Here is a 22204-nt window from a genome sequence, read left to right as displayed (position 1 = left end):
CCTCCCTCCCCTCCCCGCGGCGCGGCGCCTCCCTCTCGCGATAGCCGCGAAACCGGCGCCCTGCCCGCCGCCCGCTCCCTGCTCCCGGCACCGCTGTCCCCTCCCCTGGTATTACCCCTCCTCTTCCCCTGCCCTCCCCGCCGCCCCGGCAGCGCGCAGGTGCGGGGCCCGCGTCTCCCGCCCGCGCCGGCCTGAAACTTCTGGCCAGGCTGCGGGGCCCGGCAGCCGCGGGGGCCGCGCCGCCTTTTGCCGCCGTCCATCTCGAGGGCTCACCTGCCGAGTCCGGCGCCCCCGACGGCAGCGGGAGGCCTGTTTGTCACCGGGCCGCTTCGCCTCGAGCGAAGGGGCTGCCGTGAAGACACCGCGTTGGCCGCCGGTGTGCCCGGGCCGCGGCAGCCCCGCTGGGCTGAGGAGGTGGCGGCTGTGGCGGCAGGGGCACAGCGGGCACCGCTGAGGTGTCAGCCCCGCCGCTGTGCCCCCGCCAGCGGTGGCAGAGCAGCTCCCGCCTCTGGGCGCCCGGCAGGCTGAGCGGGGTGTCCGGGCCACCGGCAGCCCCCCCGGGAGTACCGGGGGGCATCTGCACTCCCACCCGGAGAGGACGTATTGGGGTGCGAGTTACCACAGCTCGCATGCCGATCAACAGTTCTAAAGTGCGGCAACTAGTGCGATTTTCGACTGTGTAATGAAAAAACTTCAAAAAATCAGTCATTAGGTGAAAGTAACCTCTGGCCTAGCAGCAGCCAAACCCCGGTGCCGGGGCGCCCGGGCAGCCTTCTGCTGGCCTCGCCGCCCTCCTGCGGCTGTCCCGCCGGTGGCCCGGCTTGCCTTGCAGTTCCGTGCGGGAACACCGGGCAGGCGGTGCGGGATGTCTCCCTCCGGGATTACAGGAAGGAAAACAGAATAAAAGTAAGTGAATCCGTTACTCTTCTCTCAGGACTGCCCTTTCCACCTGTCGGGCAGAAGTTCACGGCCTTGTTTGCTGTCCCTGATGGCGCTCGACAGCTCGACCCCTGGGGAACGCGCGGAGGGACCAGCCTGCCCCTCACGGGGATAGCGCGTGGGGGCGGGAGGAAACGTCTCCCGGTTGCAGCACACAGTCACAGCGAGCGGCTGCCACGGTGCGTTGCGTTTCATCCCCGCGGGTGCCCGTTGGCGGGGGCAGCGGCCCGGCGAGCCCCGTCGCCAGGCCGGGCAGGGGCGCTCGGCCCGGCGGGCTCAGGCGCGGAGGAAGCGCTCACGGGGGCGGAAGTGCGGGGCGGAAGTGCGCGAGGATCGGCCCGGCCCGGCCCGGTCCGGCCCGGCCCGGCGGGGCTGCGGGGAGCGCGGGCGGCGGCGTCACGGGGCGGCTCGGCGATGGGCCGGAGGTGTGTGCGGGTCGGGGGCTCACCTCCTCGGGAGAGCGGCTGGCGGGGTTGGGGGAGGTCGCTGGGGCTCGGTTCGTGCTCCGCGTAGGGCTGGACGCCTTCCACGGCGGCGGTCAGGGCCTGTCGGTGGGACCGGAGCTCCGGGCCGAGGCGGGGCCTGCTGGGCGCCTGGCCTGGTTACCGGCGGTGCGTGAGGGGAGGAAGGGGCTGCTTAAGCCGGGCCGCGCTTGTTCGTTCCGCCGTCATCTCCGGCGGATCCCTGGAAACGGCTGCAGGAGGACACCTGGGGGATGCCGAGTCGGGAGGGGTTTTCAGTATAAAATAACATGCATTTTATTTATATTGCTGTAACGGATTACATATTCTTCTCCTTAGTTAAACTGATAAACATGAAGAAATTAAAGCTTAAAGAACTGGAAAGCTGCCTTCAGCAAGTTGATACTTTTGAAAGTCCAAAAATACTCCTTGAACAGTATCCAACAAGACCTCATATCGCAGGTAGAGGTTACCTACAGCACTGGCACCTCTCTTCCTTGTTCTTAATCAGCACTTCGGAAGTATTCTACTGCATTAGCTCCTTTGAAACCTTTACACTAAAAGTAGTTAATAAACAGTATCCAGCATGAATGTAAATACATTTTAACATCTGTTAACTTCCTTTCATTAGAAGTATACTTTTCATGCACAATCCAAAAATCAAGTCAATTGACTTAAAAGATAACACTGTGAAAGAAACACCTTAATCTGTAAATGAAAAACCTGAAATGCATTTAATTGCACACAAAAACCAGTACAAGTGGATACACAGACACTCAGCCATACTGTAATGATGATTTGTTCCAATATTTTGTCTTCCTATGGCTTTTCCCCAAACAAATTTAGGTACATACTTTTTTCCTCAAAGAATAGAGTTCTATGTGTGTAGTTCTATCTCTCCACCAAAGATCTAGAGTTCTAGAAGTTGTCAAAATGGTTTTGACTTTTTATCACATATAAATGAGAATTACAGACAGTGAGATCAGATTAATTTTGCATGACAAGAAACCTTTAGTTCAGTCTTCTGAAGGCAGCAGTAGCTTTTCTTGATTAATCAGATGCGTATTTTATATTATTGACCTGTGTCGTTTTCCCCCCCCCCCAGCATGTATGCTTTATACAATTCACAGTACTTTTGATGATATTGAAAACAAAACGATTGCAGATTTAGGATGTGGCTGTGGAATGCTCAGCATTGGAAGTGCAATGTTAGGAGCAGGGTAAGTATTTAATGCTAAGTTCTGATTGTGTTTTTTTCTGGCATATAAAAGTAGAAAATAAGATAACAGCAGTGCTGAACTAAGCTGATTTTAGGTATCTAATCTGGCACATAATGAGGCTATTTAATACATGTAGACAGTCAATAACCATTCAAATAGAGAGGTGGACAGTAGCCATGAACATCAGTCATAATGCTTACTTTCCCTGAAGCACTAGATGAACACACTTTACAACTTCACAAACTTTAAAATTTTGAGAAGGGGAAACATGCAAATACTTGCATTTTCATCAGCACTGAATGTGTAGTGTATGCTTCTTACATTTCCTAGATAAAACAAATTGTGTACACAGATCCCTTTTGAGAGTTTACTATAGAATTTAAACACAATTTTAGTTTGCAAGAGACTAATATGTGGCACTTTTTACTTCCAATAGATTGTGTGTGGGGTTTGACATAGATGCAGCTGCACTGGAAATATTTAATAGTAATATTGAAGACTTTGAGCTCACTAACATCAACATGGTTCAGTGTGACGTCTGTTCTTTATCTGACAGCATGTCAGACACTTTTGACACAGTTATTATGAACCCTCCGTTTGGTACCAAGCATAATAAAGGTTGGTAATTCTGAAAGTCAGTTAGAAATTATTAGGAATGAAAGAGCACGGGAAGACTTAGAAGGAACCATCTCCCTTCTTTATTACAATTACCTATTGTAATTACCTAGAGTTTTGCTGATCTGGATCAGTATCCTAAGGACAGATTAACAACTTTCAACATTGCAACTAACAACTGCTGGTCCTGAAATAAAGAATATTCTTTCACATCTCAATCATTTTTCTGTTTTACTTAAAGTGACTGGGTAAGCTTTAGAAATACTTTTTGTACCTAAACGTATTCCGTGCTGTTTCTCAAACTTCTATTACTCCATAAAAACTGAAGCATGAAACAGATCTTTAAATCCTCTAGTTTAAGCTTGGATTTAACAATTCTAATAATTTCATTCTTTTAGGAATGGATATGATTTTTCTGAAAACTGCTTTACAAATGGCAAAAACAGCTGTATATTCCCTTCACAAAACTTCCACAAGGCAGGTAAGTCATTAATTTTAGTAGGGGGAGCATTAACAAGGCAGTGAACCAGCTGGCATTTAATGATGTTGTCTATAGTTTCACCTATTGGTTCACACCTTTGTGGGATATGAAACTTGTTTTGGGTAAATACTTAATCACATCAAATAACTGTGATCTCACATCAAGGTGAGTATATGATCTAATGTTTTAGCTTGAAAAACAAAAGCACGGGAGACTTCTTAAGTACAAGGGCATAGTTGTTTGTAAGACAGTGTAGAAAAGAGCTTTTAAAACTACCTTATCTATTTAATATCGTAGCACATTCAAAAGAAAGCGGATGAATGGGAAGTGAAGATGGAAGTCATAGCAGGTAAGCTTAATTTGTTGTTATAGGAAAAAAATTGTTGGGGGCTAATATCTATTAGTCTTAACAGCCAGTATCTTCCCAACTCTTAAACATGACCAGCTGGATGCTTTCTGCAGTCATACAGCTGGAGACGTGGAAGTTGGCACGAGTGCTTGAAACACAACTGCATTCCAGCCAGCCACTTATTGTCTGACATGATTGGCTTAAATGTTTAGTCATAATCTAGTCCAGAGGTCAAAACAGTTATCCAGTCAGGGGAAACCGAGGTGGGCAATAGAAGAACATGGGTATAGGATGTAAGTCAACTGACCTAGTAGTCATTCTAGTGTAACAAGCATTCTTTGTGCTGTTCACAGAACTTCGATACGATCTACCAGCATCATACAAGTTCCATAAGAAGAAGTCAGTAAGTATTAAACCTAATATAACTGGGAAAATGCTGGTTTGCACTAGGGAGGTAAATAAATTCTACTTAATAAGATTTAAGTTTTAGGTCCATATGTACTGCATGAAGAATGCTCACAGCACTTGAGAGAAGGCCACTATGATGGCATCAAGTTCCACTGCTTTCACTACTTTTTATAGTTGAACAGGGAAAAGAATAATTGTAATGCAGGTCAAAGCTACACACAAAAATTAAAGCCAGCACTGCAACTAGATGTAAAAAAGCTAAGGGTAGCCTCCTTGACTCAACTTTTAATAGTTATTTGCTTGATCCTATCTGTAACTGGAACTTACGACTGAACTAAGTAACTAAGATGTTACAGCTGTAGCATTACTGCAGTGTTCTATGTTCTGTACTGCACATAGCTACAGCTAGTGAAAACCCTCCTAGAACCATCTTAAGAGGGAGCAGGAGGAAGCTGTGTACTTCATCAACATGCAACAGAATATCTAAGTCAGGATTGCTGCAGTATGGAAGCTTAAGCCCACAGGCAAATCCCTGGGTCCTGAATGCTGGCCTAGAAGAGAGTTTATCCTATTACTATAGGGAAAGTAGAGAGAATCCTGGAGTAGACTAAGCAAGACTGGAAGATTATTAGCTATTTTGAGTAGCCATGACTGGAAGTTTTACTCATCTGAACCTATTCTCTTGGTGACTTGAACTTAAATGATAGAAGTCTGTCCTTCAGCTTTGCTACTTCACAATTACGAGCTTTATACTACATTAACATCCAGGCTTCAGTAATAAGCAGTTTTAAGTTCTGAATTTATTTGCAGCTGCTATTTAATGTAACCACAAGATTACAAAGTCCAGAATCTTTTACATCTGAATGAGGTGCCAGAGAAGTTAAGAGGATCTGACAGTATAAACAAAACTGTAAATATAAAAGAGTTTTCCAGGGTGGTATGTTAAGAATAAGCATGCTCTTAAAAAAAACTAACCAAACAAAAAACTGTAACCCAACAAAATGAAGCTTTCCTCTCCTTGTAGGTTGACATTGAAGTGGATTTCATTAGATTTTCTGCCAAGAAACTCCTGAACTGAGGCATGTATTTAAAGCCTATTGAAAATGAAACAATAAAACCATTTTTTTTAATATCATGATTTTAGTATTACTCATCTCCATCTCCATTTTCTGTTTTCAGTTGTTTTGGTGCAGGTTCTTCTTTTTCTGTTTCCTCTAGTGGTCTCTTTTTGGGACTTGTAGGTTCTGCAAGATTGAACATGTAGTCATTTATGGTGAAATAAAACAATGTATTATTACCTGAAATCTTCTGAAAAGACAAACTCTTCCTACCGTGTATGTTCAAGGATAACTCACAGTTTATCCACAAGCACTGCTATGCTAGAGGAGTTACTTATTACTGTGGGCAGGTAAGAAGATGGAAGAATATAATCTATCAGAAGTAGATTTCACTGAGTCTTGTTTAAGCAGATGCCATAACTAATGAACAGAAGCTTAACTAACTTCAGCTTCTCCAAGCTAAATGCCAACATGCAGAACTATTAATCTTCTCAAACCCTCAAGGAAAAAAAAAAATCACCACTCAAGAGACTGAGTCTGTTCAGTTGTGTAATGTTGCTGACAAGCATAATCTTTCAATGCAGAATGCTTTGAGGTGCCTTGCAGAACAGTCTCAACTATCTAGTAGTTACTTTAATATGCTTTTTGGACAGTTCTGGAAGGAATTGAGCAGAAAGCCCTTAAAAGTTTCTTTACTGATACTGACAAGAGGACAGAAATACATTACAATATAAGGCCAAATCTTAAACACACTTATCCAGAAAGTAGCTCCATGTACTAATGCAGCTGCATCCAGGTCACAGGATCACATAGGTCACATACCTATTTTAGTATCATCTTCGCCACCATCTTCTTCATTCTCAAACTTTATTTTCTTGCCCTGAAACTGTACTTTCCCTTTGTGTGCACCTTGAGGTATCTTTCCCCCTCTTCCTTTTCCTTTCATTTTGCGTCCTGTGGGAATGTAAGACATCAGGAACTTCTTATCATTTGTCTTTTAACTGGCAAGCTCAAAATAATGACTTACAGTTAGTGTTTAGTATATATTCACTATTTACAGTTACTTTCACACAACACCACTTCTAAGACATTTAAAATGCTTAAACCAATAAAAGGAGGACCTTTTGTTTTCTGTTTCAGCAATTCTTGCTGATCTTCCAGTATTTTTTTCAGAGCTTCTTTTTCTGCATCTCCTTCTAGCACTTCCCATGTAACATCCTTGTTCCGAAGCTGTAAGTTTCCATTATGTGCTGCTTTGGCTTTTTCCAGAGCTTCTTTTGCGACATCCTTAAATAGGATAATTCCCTTAAAAAAAAAGGACAGCATTTGCATTTGAATTTTACTGAAAAAACACTAGAATGATGAACAACGTATCCTGTAAGGTATCTTGGTGTGTTACTGTTATGTGATGTAAAATATGCCTGGACTGATGCAAAACCCTCAGACTGTCCTAACAGTCTCAGTCTCAGTTTTGAACTTAGTATCTGAGAAGACTGGAACCTTTATATGCTCTTCTGAAAAAACTTAAGGGAATAATTAAATTCTCCAGATATTCTGCAATTCCACAAGCCAAATAAATAGTTTCTTATTTGATTAAATATGAGAAGAAGCATTTAATCTTTCTGTTTCAAACTTTAATACAGAGATCTTAATTCCTTGTCCAAGATTCTACTAACCTCCTTTGCACCTCTGACAAAGTGTATCCATTTGATTTCTCCATGATTAGAAAATACTTCATGGAGATCTTCTCTGCATGTTTGATCATCTAGATCACCAGAAAACTTCAAAAGACATCCTGTCTTTTCTTCCAGAGACTTCTAAATTAAAAAAACAAAAAACAAAAAAATCAGCGTTTTTGTTCAATCCTTTTAAAACATGCTAGTGTTAAACAAAAATCTGAAGTCACCTTGCTTAGCACCATCAGTAACCCAAGCATTCTTGCTACGTAGCTTATTTATGCTGATAGACATATCTTGCATGCAGTGTGTCCCTCTCTTTTTAATTTTATTTGCTTAGTATGATAATTTATGTGGAGCTTAGGACTCCTTTCCCTTAAGGGTGTTACTCAAAATTCTACAAAAAATTCTTCTGAAAGCTGACACTTAAGGTTAAAAATCTATATAATACTGATTAAATCATTACTGGATCCTTTAAATACCACAGAACAACAATAATCTCAGTGGTGCACTTAGGATCACTTCTGAACAGGTAAACAAGCCTAATAATTTAAATTCAGTATATGGTCCTTTAAACAAAATCAGTCTCTTGAAAGTCACATCAAATACCATGAAAAAAACAAAGTCTTTCTCTAGGTTAGTTGGAAAAGCTGAACTGACATTCTATGAAGTGCTCTATATTACAGAATTTCAACCTCTGAATATCCCACATTAGCTTTACAAAATGTAGCTGCAGGAGCATTTTTATGATGTGTGGACTGAAAATCCATACAAAAGCAAGCATTGCAGAGTTTTCATGTATAGAGATTTAAGAAACCCATACCATTTCAGCATCTGCTGCTTGTTTCTGTTTTTCTTCTTTTTCCCTGTAGAAAAGTTAAATTAGTTAATAGTGGGTTACGGTGTGGTCAGGTGAGCAAAAACAGGCATTTCAAGTGATAATTAATTACTTACTGTTTAGCTCTTGCTTTAGCTTCTACTTTATTTTGTTTCCTTTCTTCATTCTTCTTTGTACAATATTCCTCCCTTCAATAGAATATAAGAGAAGTTAATACCACTGAAAGTATTTCAGTATAATGACTTTGTAAGACAGCAGTAGCCAAGAACAGTTGAGGTTATTTTTCAGAGCTGATATACTAGCCTCCAAAAGATGCAGCTACCAATACCTGTACAACAGGATAGAAGTTTACATTTCTCTGGTCAAGTCAGGTTCTTGTCTAAATCCACTCCTGACCATTATTAGTTCATATATCAGTAAAGTGAACTTACTTGAAAAGTACTATCAAGTCTGTGTCTTTGTACTTTTGGTTTGGGATCTCTGTAAACTTCTTAGCAGATTCAACACTATCAAAAACTGCAAATATTGAGCCCTGTTAAATGATAAAAGACATTCAGTGTTAGAGTAAAGGAACAGAATATTGTCCAGGGTAGATCCCTGCCCCAGGTCTAACTGTTCATTACAAGAGTTACCTTAAATGTTCTCTGCAATGTTCTCCTCATTTGAATGTTTTCAACTGGACCTTTATCCTCAAGCCATTCTTTGATATCATCAAGAGTTGCATCTAGTGGAAAGCCTTTCTGCAAGAGAGCAACAAGCTTCATTTACATGCAACAAACTGACACTTAGAAATTATAACCTAGCTAGAATGAGTTAATTCAAGCTTGACTTAGTTTTCAGTTAGTGTCATGCAGAACAATACAGAGCAAAGCATCAAGTTTACTTACAACATATACAGATCTGTTTTTAATTGCAGCCTTATACTGGTCATTTAATTCAGGAAGAGGTTTGTTTGGAGATCTTCTGATTTTAGTTTTGTCTTCATTTATTTCCATTAGACCAGTCTTGGATTTCCTTAGTGCTTCTACAATAACACTAAAATCTTTTGAAAGGCGACTTAACCTAGTGAGTAAGCAGACAGAGGTTACTACAAATACACAGGCAAAGCTGAAGCCAAATGTTAAAACAGCAATATGAGTTGTACATGCAGACCAGGGACATTTGGCCCCAAACAGAGATAAGTAGCTGGAAGCTACCCTTCCACCCAGATTAGTTGTGCTTGGTTTTACCTGTTGAATTTGATCATTACTTCTAAAGGCACCCAACCATCATCTTGTTTGATCTGTTCCTTCAAGAACTTGTCTCTTGGCAGATTGTGATTGCCAAAATAGTACTGTAAAAAATAAGGGAGATTGGGGCTTGAGATCTCAGTCTTTAAAAGCTCATTTTCAGTTGACAACTTACTGCAGTAGATTGAGACATAGCAAAATGCATAAATATTAACAAATCATAAATCTGAAATTATCATCTTATTATTACTAAATCATTGCTTTAACATTATACTTTTCCCAAAGTTATCTGCAACACGTAAACTGTAAAAAAAACAGTGCTTCATCCAACAGGACTAATGAGACAAAGACAGACTACAGGTTTTTTTAGCAGAGGCATGAAGCTTCTTCTGGTCACACAATTATTTATCAACCTGATCAAGCTCTGCAGAGTCAAAAGTCAAATTTGTCACTAACATATTCAGGCTTTAGTCCTTACTTAAGGAATGTATAACCAAAAATATCTGCCATACTGAGAAATCAGGCACATAGGCTCGAGTTTCTAGGTCTCATTCAATAAAATACTGAATAATGTAAAAATTATTTTAATTTACTAGGTTCACAGATTGATCATATCCAGCATGGGAAGAGCAGAGTGTCACACAGTTAACAAACTATTCCGTTCAGTACAAGATATACAAGTTGTTCAGATGCTTTTCTTACTAGCTGTCATCTAACTAGGGCTAAATACTTGAAGCCATGGGCTTCAAGTCACTTTGATGACTATTTTTCCTCAATCTCTGTGGGTTTTTAAAAAAATAGTGACTACAGCTCCGCGTGCCAATGAGGATTCCTATGCAGCTGTGTTTTTGTTCTTCAGGAAAATGGTTTTGTTCTAGATGTCATCTTGGGTGATGTGCTTAGTTTTCCATTGTAGAGTAACTCTCCAAGCCTCTAAAGTGAGAAATAGTTAACCTAAAGTAGGCACATAAATGTAGTTGGTTTTGTAGCAAAAAGTTAAAAAGCAGTAAATCATAACAGCAAGTTATGCAATGTGCTGATATTTTGACCAGCAGATTCCCAAGTAGAAGGAAACTCATCAATGATTCATTGACTTGGTGTAAAATGGTGCTCTTCCAGGCAACTCTAGACAAGCACAATTTCCAACTTAGACTACAATTATGAATTACCTTGAAGTATTAAATACCATAAATGTCATAGACCTGTGACAGACCTTTTTAAAGAGCTGAAGATTCAAGCCTAACTCCCTATAAAGTTAACTTCCCTACCAACAAATGTCTCAAAAACTGCATCTCAACAGAGATTCCAAACTATAAATTAAACTTACCTCAATTTGCTGACAGATTTTGCTTTCCAAAATAGACATGTTTTCACCATCACCATTTTCAGCCATTTTCACCAGCTGTGTTAAAGAGAATTTAGAGCAAAGGCACTAAGTATTGAATAGTACTTTCTACAGACTTCTATTTGTATAGTGTTGCATTTCACTGCAGCCAGATCTAAACAAGGTAACAGACCAATTCTTCAGCCATACATTTATGCTCATGAGCCAACTTTAAACATGACTGCAGAACTTCAAGGAAAAACTATGAAACAAGTGGGAAAAAACCCCAAGGAAAATAATTTGTTGTTTAGGCAGCATGTGGCATTCTGCATTCAAGCTAAGTGAAAATAAACCTGGCACTTCACAGCATTATTTGTTCTTTACCTTTTTCTAGGCACAGATCCTCAGTTGGTACCCAACAGCAACTCACCTGAGAGCCAACATTTATTCCTTTAGCCAAATCAAACTTCTCACTAGGCAAATCAAGTAACAAAATTGTTTTGTATTCCTAAATAAGTATAATTAGAAACTTTCCTGAAATTTCTGCCTCCTAATTAACCTTTGAAAGTTCAAGGAAGTTACTGGAGGAAAGAATGAAAATATCTGCATTTACTAGTACATCCTAAAGATACCGGTTTCTCTCCTCGACAACTTGTCTTCACTGCAGTTCTGCTTGCATGTTGAGTATCTTTGATAGGAGAGATGTTTTAACTTGGAAGTAACTTCTTCCCTTAACTGCCATTAAGTGTATAACCTCAGTACATCAGATACAGTTGCTACATACGCTGGACGGTTGGTAAGAAAGCACCTACTGGCCAGGAAGTTAATTTGGATCAGAAAACATCTATCTAATTGCTCCTAAGATCAGGATAGATTGTGAAGAGTAATCCTTGAGGAAAAATGCAGCTTTATAAAACTGCCAGAAATCAGTTTGATTTCACTTTTGAACTGTGAAGCACAGGTTTCTTCCTTTTGTTTGGGCACTATCACACTTGATAAATGCAATTATAGGAGATGAAACAGTTTCATGGCCCTTGGTTACCCCAGCTGACTAAAACTACAGGTGAACGTGGGTTTGGACTCACAAGGCTTGCATGGCTTACTGAGAAATTTAAGCATACACATTCTGATCTTCTGCCACTCACAGGACAGTAACACCTTTCAGAGCATCAAGATGGAATGACAATGTAGAAGTGCAGAACACTCCCCTGACACTCCTTGTCACAGGAAATTATGTTCTTCATCAGAACACACGTCTGGCAGCGCCATCGTATTTTAGTAGTTTAATTCACCAACCACTGTTTAGTCCACTGCAGTCTGCAGTATTCCCATTTCCTCCTCTTCCTGATCTCAAGGCTACATAGCATCCTTTGACTTGCTTGTAGTTCTTCTTAATCTAGGCATTTGCAGCCTTAAAATTTGCAGCCCGGTGTCCACTACTAGACTTCCAACTGTACCGAACACTCTTTAAAGCATTATTTCAGCAAGTGTTAATTGACAGCTATGCTCAGAATGTGATCCCTCTGTCTCTAAAGCACTTCACTAAAATCCAGGCTGTACTACACAAGCTAACAGTTGCAGTTCCTTTAGAGAGGTCTCACATGAGCCACCCTGACTACAGGACACTGACTTAGTTCACCACCACATTCAGGTGCTGGTACAATCTTAACACTCCCCTATGATGTCTCCAACACCAGACTTGTGAAATAAACCAGTGTTCTATTTTATATTACAACTAATTTGGTGTAATTTAATGCCAATCTATGGAGTAGACTCAACTTTTTCCATTGGATCAACTAATTGACCACACTCCTTATGTACTACTGTAACACCTGATACAAGAGAAAGTTATCCCCCACTGAAGAAAGGGAAGAACAGTTCCTTTAGATAAATTTATCACTGACTTGATTCAGCTTGTAGAAAACAGTAGTGATGGAGCTGTTAGGGCAGAGAGCATAAGAGGAGAGAAAAAAAAAACACAAACAAACAAACAACAACAAACAAACAAAAAACCTTCCTATGGCAGCAACCAGTTGTAGTGGGTTAGGTTTGACATTCAACTATATCCTCAAGGTTGAAAAAAAAGTACTGAATGGCAGCTATGTGAACTTCTGCAGTGTGAAATACTGTCTGGCCTCCAAGGAGGCTGTACCTGCTTGCTCCTTCTGTTTTACTTGTCATCCTGAATGGTGCGTGGATTTGGTGGAGCAAGTTTTCCCTTAATGCAAGTTGTTAAAACCTTGGGGCCTTTTGGCTACATGCTGCTGAACCACTGACAGTTCATGAAGTGGGGATTACACAGAGGCAGCATGTCTGAGATAGTACAGTTACAAGAGAATCCACCTGTAAAACTTGAACTTAGCTTTTGTTTTGTTGTTTAGAAAGAACCCCCTTTCAATCTGTCCAGGATAGCCTGGCTCTTCTAGCCTTACCAAAACCCACACCAGTCTGTGCCGGACAGCCTTATTTTTACTGCTGGATACCCAAGAAGCCATTAAGAAATGCCAGGATAATAGTGCTGTGAAGCACAATGGAAGAGCATGCCCCTGTTTTCATCTAACTTCTGTCACCTGGACTCCTTCAGCCTTATTACATCCTTGAATACCCCATCTTCCTTGTACCTCCCCAGCTTTCACAGTGCTCTACTCCCAGTCTGCCTCACTCTGAGTGCCAAAATACCTCAAACCAGCAACTCGCTTTCCACAGAGTAAGGCTCAGTTCCACTGCTAATGAGAAGTGAAAAACAAGTTTACCCTTAGCAGTATTTTCAAGGTAAAAAACAAACTGTACAGCAGTGTAAAACAACACTATAAATTATTATTTCTTGGTAGACCACACTGCGTTGCTCCTTCTGCGTGCCAACAGCCTGTATCAGTACTACTCAAAAGGAAACCAAGGTAAAATAATCCAAGTAGACATAAATTACAATGGAAAATTACAGTCAAGCCCTTTAACTGGAACAATTTGATCCCAGACTGTATTAGATAATCCCAAAAGAACTCTCAAGTGAATTGTCATCTTATCAATCATTTAGTTTCAAAGTCTGGACAAAGCTTCATTGCAGGCTAACCGCTCCTACTGCTACTGTAACAGAGGGGAAGGCTTTATTTTAAAAAACAAAACCAAAACAGTTTTCCCGAAAAACTAACATGGAACCATTATTCATGCAATGCACTGTTCAAGAACCTGTGTATAAGAGGTCTGAGCCTTCTGACCAGATTTGTTTATCAATATACAGCTTTTTATCTAAGGTGAGGATTAAAAGTCACCACTCATTATCACAGATGCTACTTTCACAGTTGCCTTTCAAGGAGAATCAGTACAACACGACAGGATCTCACGAGAAGTAATGATAGAAATGCCGGCTCCTGAACCTTCTATCCATGCTAGGAGACCACCAGTTGGTTCTAAGACGCTTTTACAGTGCTACAGCGACAACAAACTCCCCCTCAGCCCGCCTCAAGCCCCGTGGCAGAGGTTCCCGCCCAGCGGACACCTGGGCCCGGCGGCTCCACCAGCGCTGCCCCCAGCCCGCCCGGCGCCCCGCGCTGCTCCCGGGGCCGGCCCGGGACCCCCGCGGCAGGGGAGCCGCGCTAAGGCCGAACTGCACCCGCAGGACGCGGCGCATCCCAGCCCCGCACCGAGCTCCTCGGGCGAGTAACCCCCGCAGGCGGGCACGCCAGCCCCGCTGCGAGGGCAGGCGCGGGGGGGCTCACGCTGCCCAGGCCGGCCCCGCACGGCGCTGCGGCCCGAGCCGCGGGCAGAGGGACCGCACGTGCCGCCCCGCTCCGGGACCCCCCCTCCCGGCCCGCCGGCGGGAGCGCCTCAGGCCCGGCCGCAGCTCCCCCGCTGGGCCCGCCACCCTCCTCCCAGCGCCCTGCCCCGGCCCAACGCTCCGCGGGGGCCCGGCCCGGCACGAACCTGCAGCGGCCCCGCAACCCGCGCGCACGCGGCCCCGCTCCGCGCTGCCAGGCCGCACTCACCGCCGCGCGGACCAGCAGCCCCCGCGCCTCACGTGGGCGCCGCTTCCGGCGCGGGGCGGGGCCCGGGGCCGCGGGGCGGGTGCGGCCCGTGCGGGGGCTGCGGCCTCCGGCGTCCCGCCCCGCGCCGCCCGCAGCGCCGCCCGCAGCTCCGCCACCCCGGCCAGCGCGGCCCCTGCGCCCCGAACGGTGCCCAAGCAGACACCGGGAAGCGTGGAGACGCGTTCGTGTTTATAACCCTGCCGGGACCGCCCGCCCAGGTGTGCGGGGCTAACCGGAAAAGTAACTTAAAAACCGGCATTTGTACACTGATGCTGTATTTAGGTTTATTAAATACTAGAAAGATTCACTTAAGTACTGTAGATGCGTTGTAGACATCTAGTTCTACAGACATGGGGACCACGAGTCAACACTTGAATAAATAGGGTTGTCTTAACAATTGATTCAACTTCCAGTCTCCACCAGAATACAGGTCTGAGGGGCTGTTCACGTTCAATTATTTCTGTTATAAACACGTCACACAGATGGCTAGAAGAGCCCCAAACTTTCCACTTCCTGTAGGATGCACAAGTTACTGACCAGGAGCCAGAATCCCTGTTCCTCTCACTGAACTCAGATTCCTGCCAGTGCTCAAGACCTGACTGCTATACACTTCTTGGTATGTGCTACAGACACATGCTAGCTCAAAAGGGCACTGTGATTTACTGTAGAAAATAGCAACAGTTAACATTTAACCATGGGTCTGAACTTACACACTCCCTTCATTCTAACACAGGAAAAATCTCTCAAAACTTGGATTTATCTGAAGCCCCAGGGAGAAATCTCATTTCATCTATGCCAGACCAGCAGATGCTCCCCCCGCTACACTGAGGCCAAGGAGCAGGGCATCACTCGCCCGCAGGGTGCCCGGGAGAAAGCAGACCCTGCTTTCCAATGTCCATGCTCCAACCCTGGCACACACTGTCCTTCACCAACATTAAGCACCTAGTTTAGACCCAGGGCACAGCTGGATGCCGGGAGGTTTTGTTAGTCCTCACCTTGTTCTTGCACCCCTTTGCCAACTTGTGACTGTTGGTGACAGGATACAGGCCAGAAGGAACCTCAGGGCCTGCCACCAGCAGCTGTTCTGTGCTCATGTTGTTTGACAAACACGAAGCTTCACAGGAACATATTTTGCACTGAAAAATCACATACACATCTTGAGTTCACTGCAGTTTTGTTCAATACAAAGATCACATTCATGTTTTTGTGATGTTGACCTTTGAATCTCCACCTGCCTTTAGACAATTCTTAGCTGTGGAGATTTTCTCAAGAAACAAACTCCCCACACCTCTTTACAGTTTAGTCTAAAAACAAATTACATTTCATCCTTAAATAGCCCTCAGTGGGACAGATAATGAAGCAAAACTCTGAACCCACACACACAAGCTCCTGACATAGGAAGGTGACACAAAAAGACAGTAAAATGAGAACTATACATACACCACAGAACTTCACATTAAAGCTCACAGCTGAGTGCCACTTGCTACCAGCAGTTAAATGCAAGTGAAAAATGGCATAAAAATGTGAAAGAAAAAAAAAAAAAAGTGTTGAAAATGCTTATGATCAAGAAAAATAAATATAAACTTGGGGCTTACCTGCTTGGAAAGCTCATTTTAACATAGCTGTTAAATTCAAAACTTAATTTTAGATGGCAGTGCTGGTGCATGAAGTTCCATCACGTCCCATGGCAGCCCCTGCATTGTCCCTGCCTCTCATGCCACTAACAGCTGTTTCTGTGGTCATTTTATAAGCTGGACTGGGGACCCGATCCAGGCTAAAAGAGCTTCTCTGCTCCCCAAGGCATTTCTTTATTTGGATCACTGCTGTCAGACCACACAGCCCCACAGCAGCTGCAGCCAGACCAGAGCAAGGGCAGCAAAGGTGGGAGGGGGAATGCTCTTCATAGCCACCTCCTTGGCACTGGGAAGGCTATGCCATCTTGTACTCTCCACACAACCCACTTGTTTCCTTTCAGGCTCTGTCTCCCCTCTATCCTGTTACTGATTTTCATAAAACCTGAAAAAAAAAAAGTGTATTTTTAAGGCCTATACCACCCTATAGAATGTAACTGAACCCAGGCAAGTGATTCCAGCCTTAGAGGGGAGCTTACACATGCACAGAAAGACAACACAGTTACACCTTGTTCCTTGCTTCCTCAGGGAACCAGGCTAATAACAAGCCCCATATTACACTATCTCTAAAAGCTACGAGGAAAAAACAAATCCTAAGAAGTCACTGCAATAAAGGTTCAATCAAACACATCTGAACTGCTACCTGCATGGCAAGCTGCAGAACAAGGACTTGTGAGAAGGCTGAGGATGGCAGGATCAAAACACCAGCTATTTATATGCCACACAAAATAATTTAAATAATTTAAAATTTTAATTTAACAATTTAAACAATTTAAATCCTGCCAGCACTGGCACTGCCACACTGCTCTGGGAGCCAGCTGCAGGAGTCTCCAAGAGAAGAGGTGACAAAATTATTATTACCTTCCTGCCCATCTCAAGTTGCCTTCCAAATAGAATTTTAAGATCTCGTATTACAATACATATATACAAATAATAAATCCAGTGGACTGCTTAGTGTTCAATTTCTCCATGCATAACATGTTTTGACAAGTTTCCTCAGTTGTCACCTCTGCTCAAGTCACATTTTAGCACTTTCAGAAAAGGCCAAATGGTATTCAGCAAAATAAAGAAGTTTGTATATTGGGGAGACATTATCAACTTTCCAGTCCCTCTCACTTCCTCCTTCCATTCCACAAAGGCAGGTATCTTCAATTTGATGTTAAACAAATAGTTATAATGAAAAAGCTTTTACCTGAATAAATAAATAAATTCACCAATACCGTGCATCAGCCAAAGAGCCCATTGCAAAGCTGTGCAGAGTCGTTTTGTAGTTTCTCAGGGGCCCTGCTAGTGTGAGAATGGCTAAGTGAGCACTTTTATCAACCTACCTGTACCGCAGAGCACTGTTTTCCTTCTGCAAAACTAGTGTGCACTTTCGTCTTGTGCTCAGGGGCCACTGCGTGACATTTCTTCTGTCATTCCCAGCCCGTGCTCTTCTCTGTTCTGCCATTTTAAGTTAGAATTAGAGGCATCCTATAACTGCCCATGATTTCTGGATGTAATAACCTGGTTAGCCAAGTGAAATTGCTCTCTGTATACCACACAATTAGCTTGTGGCAGTGAACTATTTCTGCAGCTATCTTTGGAGTACCAAAGATTTAATCTTAAGCCCAATAGTCCACAGAAATTCAGAGCATTTTGTTCAGCTTTACTCACCATAGCACCACATCATACCATCCAGCAATTAATGAAAACAAATCTGTTTTTCACAGTAGTTCTTACACAGCCACACAAAGTATTATAAGTGAGTCATTTGAAAACTTTCATGACAAGGAATGAAAAATATATGGAAATCTTATTATCACATTTATATTTCTGAATAGTTTAAAATAAAAACAAATGACACCTAGTTTTTAATGATGTGCGCTAAGAGATTGTATTAGACATCTCACTCACAAGGTAATCAGTACTATTACAAATACTGCATCTGCTGTTCTCTGTAACAGCAATATAAAAATTAAATGTTTACACATTATACACACAGACACAGCCATGTGACCGCATAGGACTGGGAAGATTATCTACTGCTTCCCATTTATTCAGTTCAGGGTTGTATTTCTCAATGCTCTGCAGATACGTTCCTTTTGAATAAGAATATCCTCCTGTTACATAGATGCATCCGTTCATAACCACAGCCCCACACTCCATCCTTCTCTCCATCATGTGAGCCATTTGCTTCCACTCGTTTTGCTCTGGGTCATAGCAGTCCATGATCGTGGTCTGTCCACCCACAAAATAGATCTTGTTTTGTAATGTAATTGAACACAATCCATATTCTTCAGGAAGAAAAGAATACAGTTCAACTCAGCATGGTAACATTAACTTAAACTGCAGCTACATGACAAACATTGGGTGCCACTGAGCTTAGGAGACACTACAGGATTTTCTGCCACACTTGGTACAAGCAAGATCAAAGCATTACAGAAGATAAAGACATGAGCACCAGTACTTAGTGAAAATTGCTTAAAAAAACTTACTGTTACCAAATGCAGATTGCAGAGAAAACCTCTTTAAAATTAATATAAACTATTTTTGCCAAATGCCTATGAACAGATTTTACAGAAAGTTAGTTTACTATATTATTTAACAGAATACAGCCATTTCTTAGTTCAGTATTTCTGTACAACAGATGTTTGAAGAGGGCTTTCCCCTCCCCTCTCAGAGCCTGGAAATGGGAGGTGGTCCCACTATGGCCCTTGCAGCCCTACAGGTATTGCTCCTTTTATTAGGAACATGCCAGAAACTCTTTCAGTGGGCTTACAGGCTCCCAGATACAAGTAACCAAATCGAGGTCTATGGTCATTACAGAAATTATTGTTTACCTGGATGTGGACTTGTAGTGACTATATTCCACTGATTGCTACCTGAATGGTATCTCTGGATTTTATCATAGGTGCAGCTTCCCCTGTATCCATAGTGACCTCCAGTTACGTAGATGACTTCATGCAGGACACAGGCAGTGGCATTTCCAACACCTGCACACAGTGTGAAAGTCACAACATACCTTCAGGCTGCACACAATAACCACAGTCACTCCCATTTCAAATTACTTGTCAATTCACATTTTAGGGTGAAATTATGCTTGCAAGTATTTAACTGAATGTGAAATTAAATAAACTCATCAAGAGACACCTTATCAGCACAAGTCAAGAGCCATTAAAAAAACCCTGCAATAACCAATACATACTGCCTGTAACAGAGCCACACAATATTTCACAGAATTTTTATGCTGTAATTAAAGACATATTGTGACACTGGTTTTAGAATAGGAAATGACTTTCAGTATTTCACTAAGAAGATTTTTTAAAGTCACTTATATTGCAAGGACAAAGAAAATGGGAGTTGAGATAATTCAGTGTCTCATGGTATCTTTTCTGATATTTTAGTCTTTCTCATAGTATTATTAATTATGCTATTGTAAAAAAAATAACAAAAACACAATGGAAACATGTTAGCTCTGTCTCTAGGACAGCAAAACAAAACAAAACAAGGGATCTGGAAAGATAACATGAACCAAAATTAGAAAATTAGTGTGGGGTTTTTTAAGCATCTAAGAAGTTTCACACAGCAAACGGGACAAAACAACTGCACAGAATGTTTAACTGCTCTCAGGATTAGTGCACCACGTCTATTTTTAAAGGAAATAAAATGAGAATAGCAGCAATGTTCATGGAAAATATATATACAATTAAGAAAGTTGTAGGAGCATGGGGCTTTCTCCTGTTACAGATACTTCCAAAAACTCACGTATGCAGAAAAATATGTTACATCAACTTACAGTAAAAATTTATCATTAATTGTAAATAATTGCATTAGTTTATAAAAATGTATTATACTTGCTTTTACATTTTATAACAAAAAATACTATTTAGTTAGGCTGTGATCCAAATTCATACATTTTTAATAGATCACTATTTTGGTATTAGTGTTTTTCATTATCCTCACACTGTCAGGAAAACGATGTTAAAAGAAGATTTCACCTTTAGAAACAATTTCACGGAAAATCTTAGTAATATGGTCTTTTATTAAAATACCTACAAGCCCTTTATTGGAGCTTGCTCTTTGACCCTCTACACTAACCCCTGGCAGTTTCCTGATTTAGTTCTAATTTGAATAGAAATTTTACTCCTGAAAGAAGGGAAAATTAATCTGAGACTACCACTTGCTTTTCCACCCTAGTGTCCTGTGGCACAGCCCAGCATAGTATTTGGATGTTTGCAGTCATTTGGCTAGTAAGGACCTGAACCAAAGCCCACTGACATTAACAGGAAATTCCCATGGACTTCACTAGAACTTGGGATCAAACCCTAAATGTGTTCACGGCACTTAAAAGTTGCAAATGCACAAGGATGGGCATTTGAGGCATACGCCACACAAAAGCTTACCTACCTTTGATCATGTTTGCAATGGGAAACCATTTCTTTTTTAGAGGATCATAGAACTCAGCTTCTTGCACTGGAGCTCCCTTCCGGTAACCACCCAACGCGTAGATGCAGCCGCTCACGGAAACTGCGCAGTGGTAATATCTTGCATCAAGCATGGGGCAGCCTTCTGTCCATTCATCTTTCTCACTGTTATAGATCCACACGGTGTCCAGAGCTTCAATGCTCTCTGTTCTATAACCCCCTGTCACATATATGTCTGGTCCCAAGCTAGTGACCCCATAGCTCTCCCTGGTGTGGTCCGGCATCTCTGTTCCCTGGACCCATGTATTGGTTAAAGGATCCCAAACATGCACTTCTGATAAGGGATGCCAATAATATCCTCCGACCACATACATGGCTGCTGTGGGTCTTCTGGAAGGGCTTTTGGGGTTGGGGTTCAAGGCATTGTATATGAGTGACCTTATCTTACTGTCATTAAGTCGGCATTTTTTCTGCAGGCTTAAAGCTGACCTCAAATACATGTTATCTGAGTCCACCTTGAGGCAGCTCAGGAGTTCACAGACATCTTCAATTCTTTCTTCCACATTGTGTGCAACCCACTTAACTACAGCTTCGATGGCTGCCTCTTCTTTCCAAACATTGAGATTCTCTCTGGAGAGAATATAAGAGAGCTTCTCCTTGCTAATGTCCAGAAACTCTTCCTGCTTCCACACTTCTTCAAACTTCCATAATAATATCCTCCTGGACTCTTTCTCTAGCTCTGAACAATTGTGGTGTTCAGCAAAGGAGTGCATCCCTATGCAGTTGTCAGTATCTAAGTGCCTCACCAAAAACTGCTCACAGGCTTTCTTTACTGACAAGAACTGGAGGAGGTCTGCAGCCTGGAGTAGGCTTTGGACGTTTCCCTTTGTTATCTGGATCTGTGATGTATATGCATAATTCACGAGGGCTTCCAGCACGGCATGGCTGAGCCAGGGAAGTCTGATCTGGTTTTTAGATTTTTCTTTCATATCGGCTGTGAACATGGCTTTGAAATAATTGCTGCAAGCCGCCAAGGCGGCTCTGTGGCAGTGGAAGATGACCCCCGAAGAAGCGCACTGCAGGGTGATGTCGGTGAACAGCCCGTCCAGGTAAAACGCCCGGAACGCGTCCAGAAAGCCGGCGGGGTGAGCGGAGTCCTGGTAGAGGAAGGCGCAGTCCTCCTGCCCCGCTGCCATCCCGCCCCGCACACAGCGCCGGGCACCGCGCCCGCCCCGCGGCTTTGTCCGCGCCCGCCCGCCGAACGGAGCGCGGCTCCGCCGGGTTCCGCCGCCCTCCGCTCACGGGCCCGCCCCGTCTCCCCGCCGCGGTACTTACGCCCGGGCAGAGCGCGGCGGCGGCGAGGGGCGCTCCCAGCCCCGCGGCAGCTCCGTGACCATCTTCGGCAGAGCCGCGGGGCCGGCGGGTCAGAGCGGCAGCTCCTAGTTTGGTGCCCCGGCCGCCCCCCCTGCCCTGCCCGCCCCCGCGGAGCTCTCCGCGCCTCGGCTCCCGGCCCGGCCCCCGCCGCGGGGAAACTCCGCCTGAGCCGC

The 22204-nt window shown here is 43.2% G+C and overlaps 3 protein-coding genes across 9 annotated transcripts; 1 reads left to right on the top strand and 2 right to left on the bottom strand.

Annotated features, from left to right (window-relative positions):
• The first annotated feature begins 161 nt into the window (after positions 1-161).
• On the top strand, positions 162-5608 carry METTL5 (methyltransferase 5, N6-adenosine). 4 transcript variants are annotated; one of them, XM_051624079.1, is made up of 8 exons: positions 162-906; positions 1740-1862; positions 2506-2620; positions 3057-3238; positions 3634-3716; positions 4014-4065; positions 4419-4468; positions 5498-5608. In XM_051624079.1, the coding sequence occupies exons 2-8, from the start codon at positions 1754-1756 to the stop codon at positions 5549-5551; spliced, it is 645 nt and encodes a 214-aa protein (XP_051480039.1). In that variant the 5' UTR covers positions 162-906; positions 1740-1753; the 3' UTR covers positions 5552-5608. The 4 variants fall into 4 exon arrangements, with proteins under 4 accessions (XP_051480039.1, XP_051480040.1, XP_051480038.1 ...); XM_051624080.1 differs by lacking the exon at positions 162-906 and adding an exon at positions 921-1118; XM_051624078.1 differs by lacking the exon at positions 162-906 and adding an exon at positions 1253-1364.
• Positions 5256-16357, bottom strand: SSB (small RNA binding exonuclease protection factor La). 3 transcript variants are annotated; one of them, XM_051624076.1, is made up of 12 exons: positions 16216-16357; positions 10602-10676; positions 9275-9378; positions 8933-9107; positions 8678-8785; positions 8477-8577; positions 8162-8233; positions 8031-8073; positions 7208-7348; positions 6653-6836; positions 6354-6485; positions 5256-5717 (listed from the first exon to the last, which is right to left on the bottom strand). In XM_051624076.1, exons 2-12 carry the CDS (start codon positions 10665-10667, stop codon positions 5620-5622), a joined length of 1224 nt encoding a protein of 407 aa, XP_051480036.1. In that variant the 5' UTR covers positions 10668-10676; positions 16216-16357; the 3' UTR covers positions 5256-5619. The 3 variants fall into 3 exon arrangements, with proteins under 3 accessions (XP_051480036.1, XP_051480035.1, XP_051480037.1); XM_051624075.1 differs by lacking the exon at positions 16216-16357 and adding an exon at positions 14520-14616; XM_051624077.1 differs by lacking the exon at positions 16216-16357 and adding an exon at positions 14582-14614.
• A 1521-nt stretch (positions 16358-17878) lies between these two features.
• On the bottom strand, positions 17879-22096 carry KLHL23 (kelch like family member 23). 2 transcript variants are annotated; one of them, XM_051624074.1, is made up of 4 exons: positions 21993-22096; positions 20641-21814; positions 19074-19226; positions 17879-18527 (listed from the first exon to the last, which is right to left on the bottom strand). In XM_051624074.1, the coding sequence occupies exons 2-4, from the start codon at positions 21659-21661 to the stop codon at positions 18217-18219; spliced, it is 1485 nt and encodes a 494-aa protein (XP_051480034.1). In that variant the 5' UTR covers positions 21662-21814; positions 21993-22096; the 3' UTR covers positions 17879-18216. The 2 variants fall into 2 exon arrangements, with proteins under 2 accessions (XP_051480034.1, XP_051480033.1); XM_051624073.1 differs by having other exon boundaries at positions 20641-22096.
• Between the last annotated feature and the right edge of the window lie 108 nt (positions 22097-22204).

The sequence above is a fragment of the Apus apus genome, chromosome 6, assembly GCF_020740795.1.
Source record: "Apus apus isolate bApuApu2 chromosome 6, bApuApu2.pri.cur, whole genome shotgun sequence".
Taxonomy (NCBI): domain Eukaryota; kingdom Metazoa; phylum Chordata; class Aves; order Apodiformes; family Apodidae; genus Apus; species Apus apus.
The sequence above is the reverse complement of the archived record's forward strand: the minus strand, read 5'-3'. Positions and strand labels throughout refer to the sequence as shown.

Excerpts from the sequence above, each read along its gene's own strand:
- KLHL23 (XM_051624073.1), bottom strand. The coding sequence starts at position 21,853 with ATGGCAGCGGGGCAGGAGGACTGCGCCTTCCTCTACCAGGACTCCGCT. Across the intron at positions 19,227-20,640 it reads CATTGCAAACATGATCAAAG|GTGTTGGAAATGCCACTGCC; the intron begins GTAGGTAAGCTT and ends CACTGTGTGCAG. Across the intron at positions 18,528-19,073 it reads CACTACAAGTCCACATCCAG|AATATGGATTGTGTTCAATT; the intron begins GTAAACAATAAT and ends TTCTTCCTGAAG.
- METTL5 (XM_051624079.1), top strand. The coding sequence starts at position 1,754 with ATGAAGAAATTAAAGCTTAAAGAACTGGAAAGCTGCCTTCAGCAAGTT. Across the intron at positions 4,066-4,418 it reads GAAGATGGAAGTCATAGCAG|AACTTCGATACGATCTACCA; the intron begins GTAAGCTTAATT and ends TGCTGTTCACAG. Across the intron at positions 4,469-5,497 it reads AGTTCCATAAGAAGAAGTCA|GTTGACATTGAAGTGGATTT; the intron begins GTAAGTATTAAA and ends CTCTCCTTGTAG.
- SSB (XM_051624076.1), bottom strand. The coding sequence starts at position 10,667 with ATGGCTGAAAATGGTGATGGTGAAAACATGTCTATTTTGGAAAGCAAA. Across the intron at positions 9,108-9,274 it reads GTAATGATCAAATTCAACAG|GTTAAGTCGCCTTTCAAAAG; the intron begins GTAAAACCAAGC and ends CTTACTCACTAG. Across the intron at positions 8,234-8,476 it reads GACTTGATAGTACTTTTCAA|GGAGGAATATTGTACAAAGA; the intron begins GTAAGTTCACTT and ends ATTCTATTGAAG.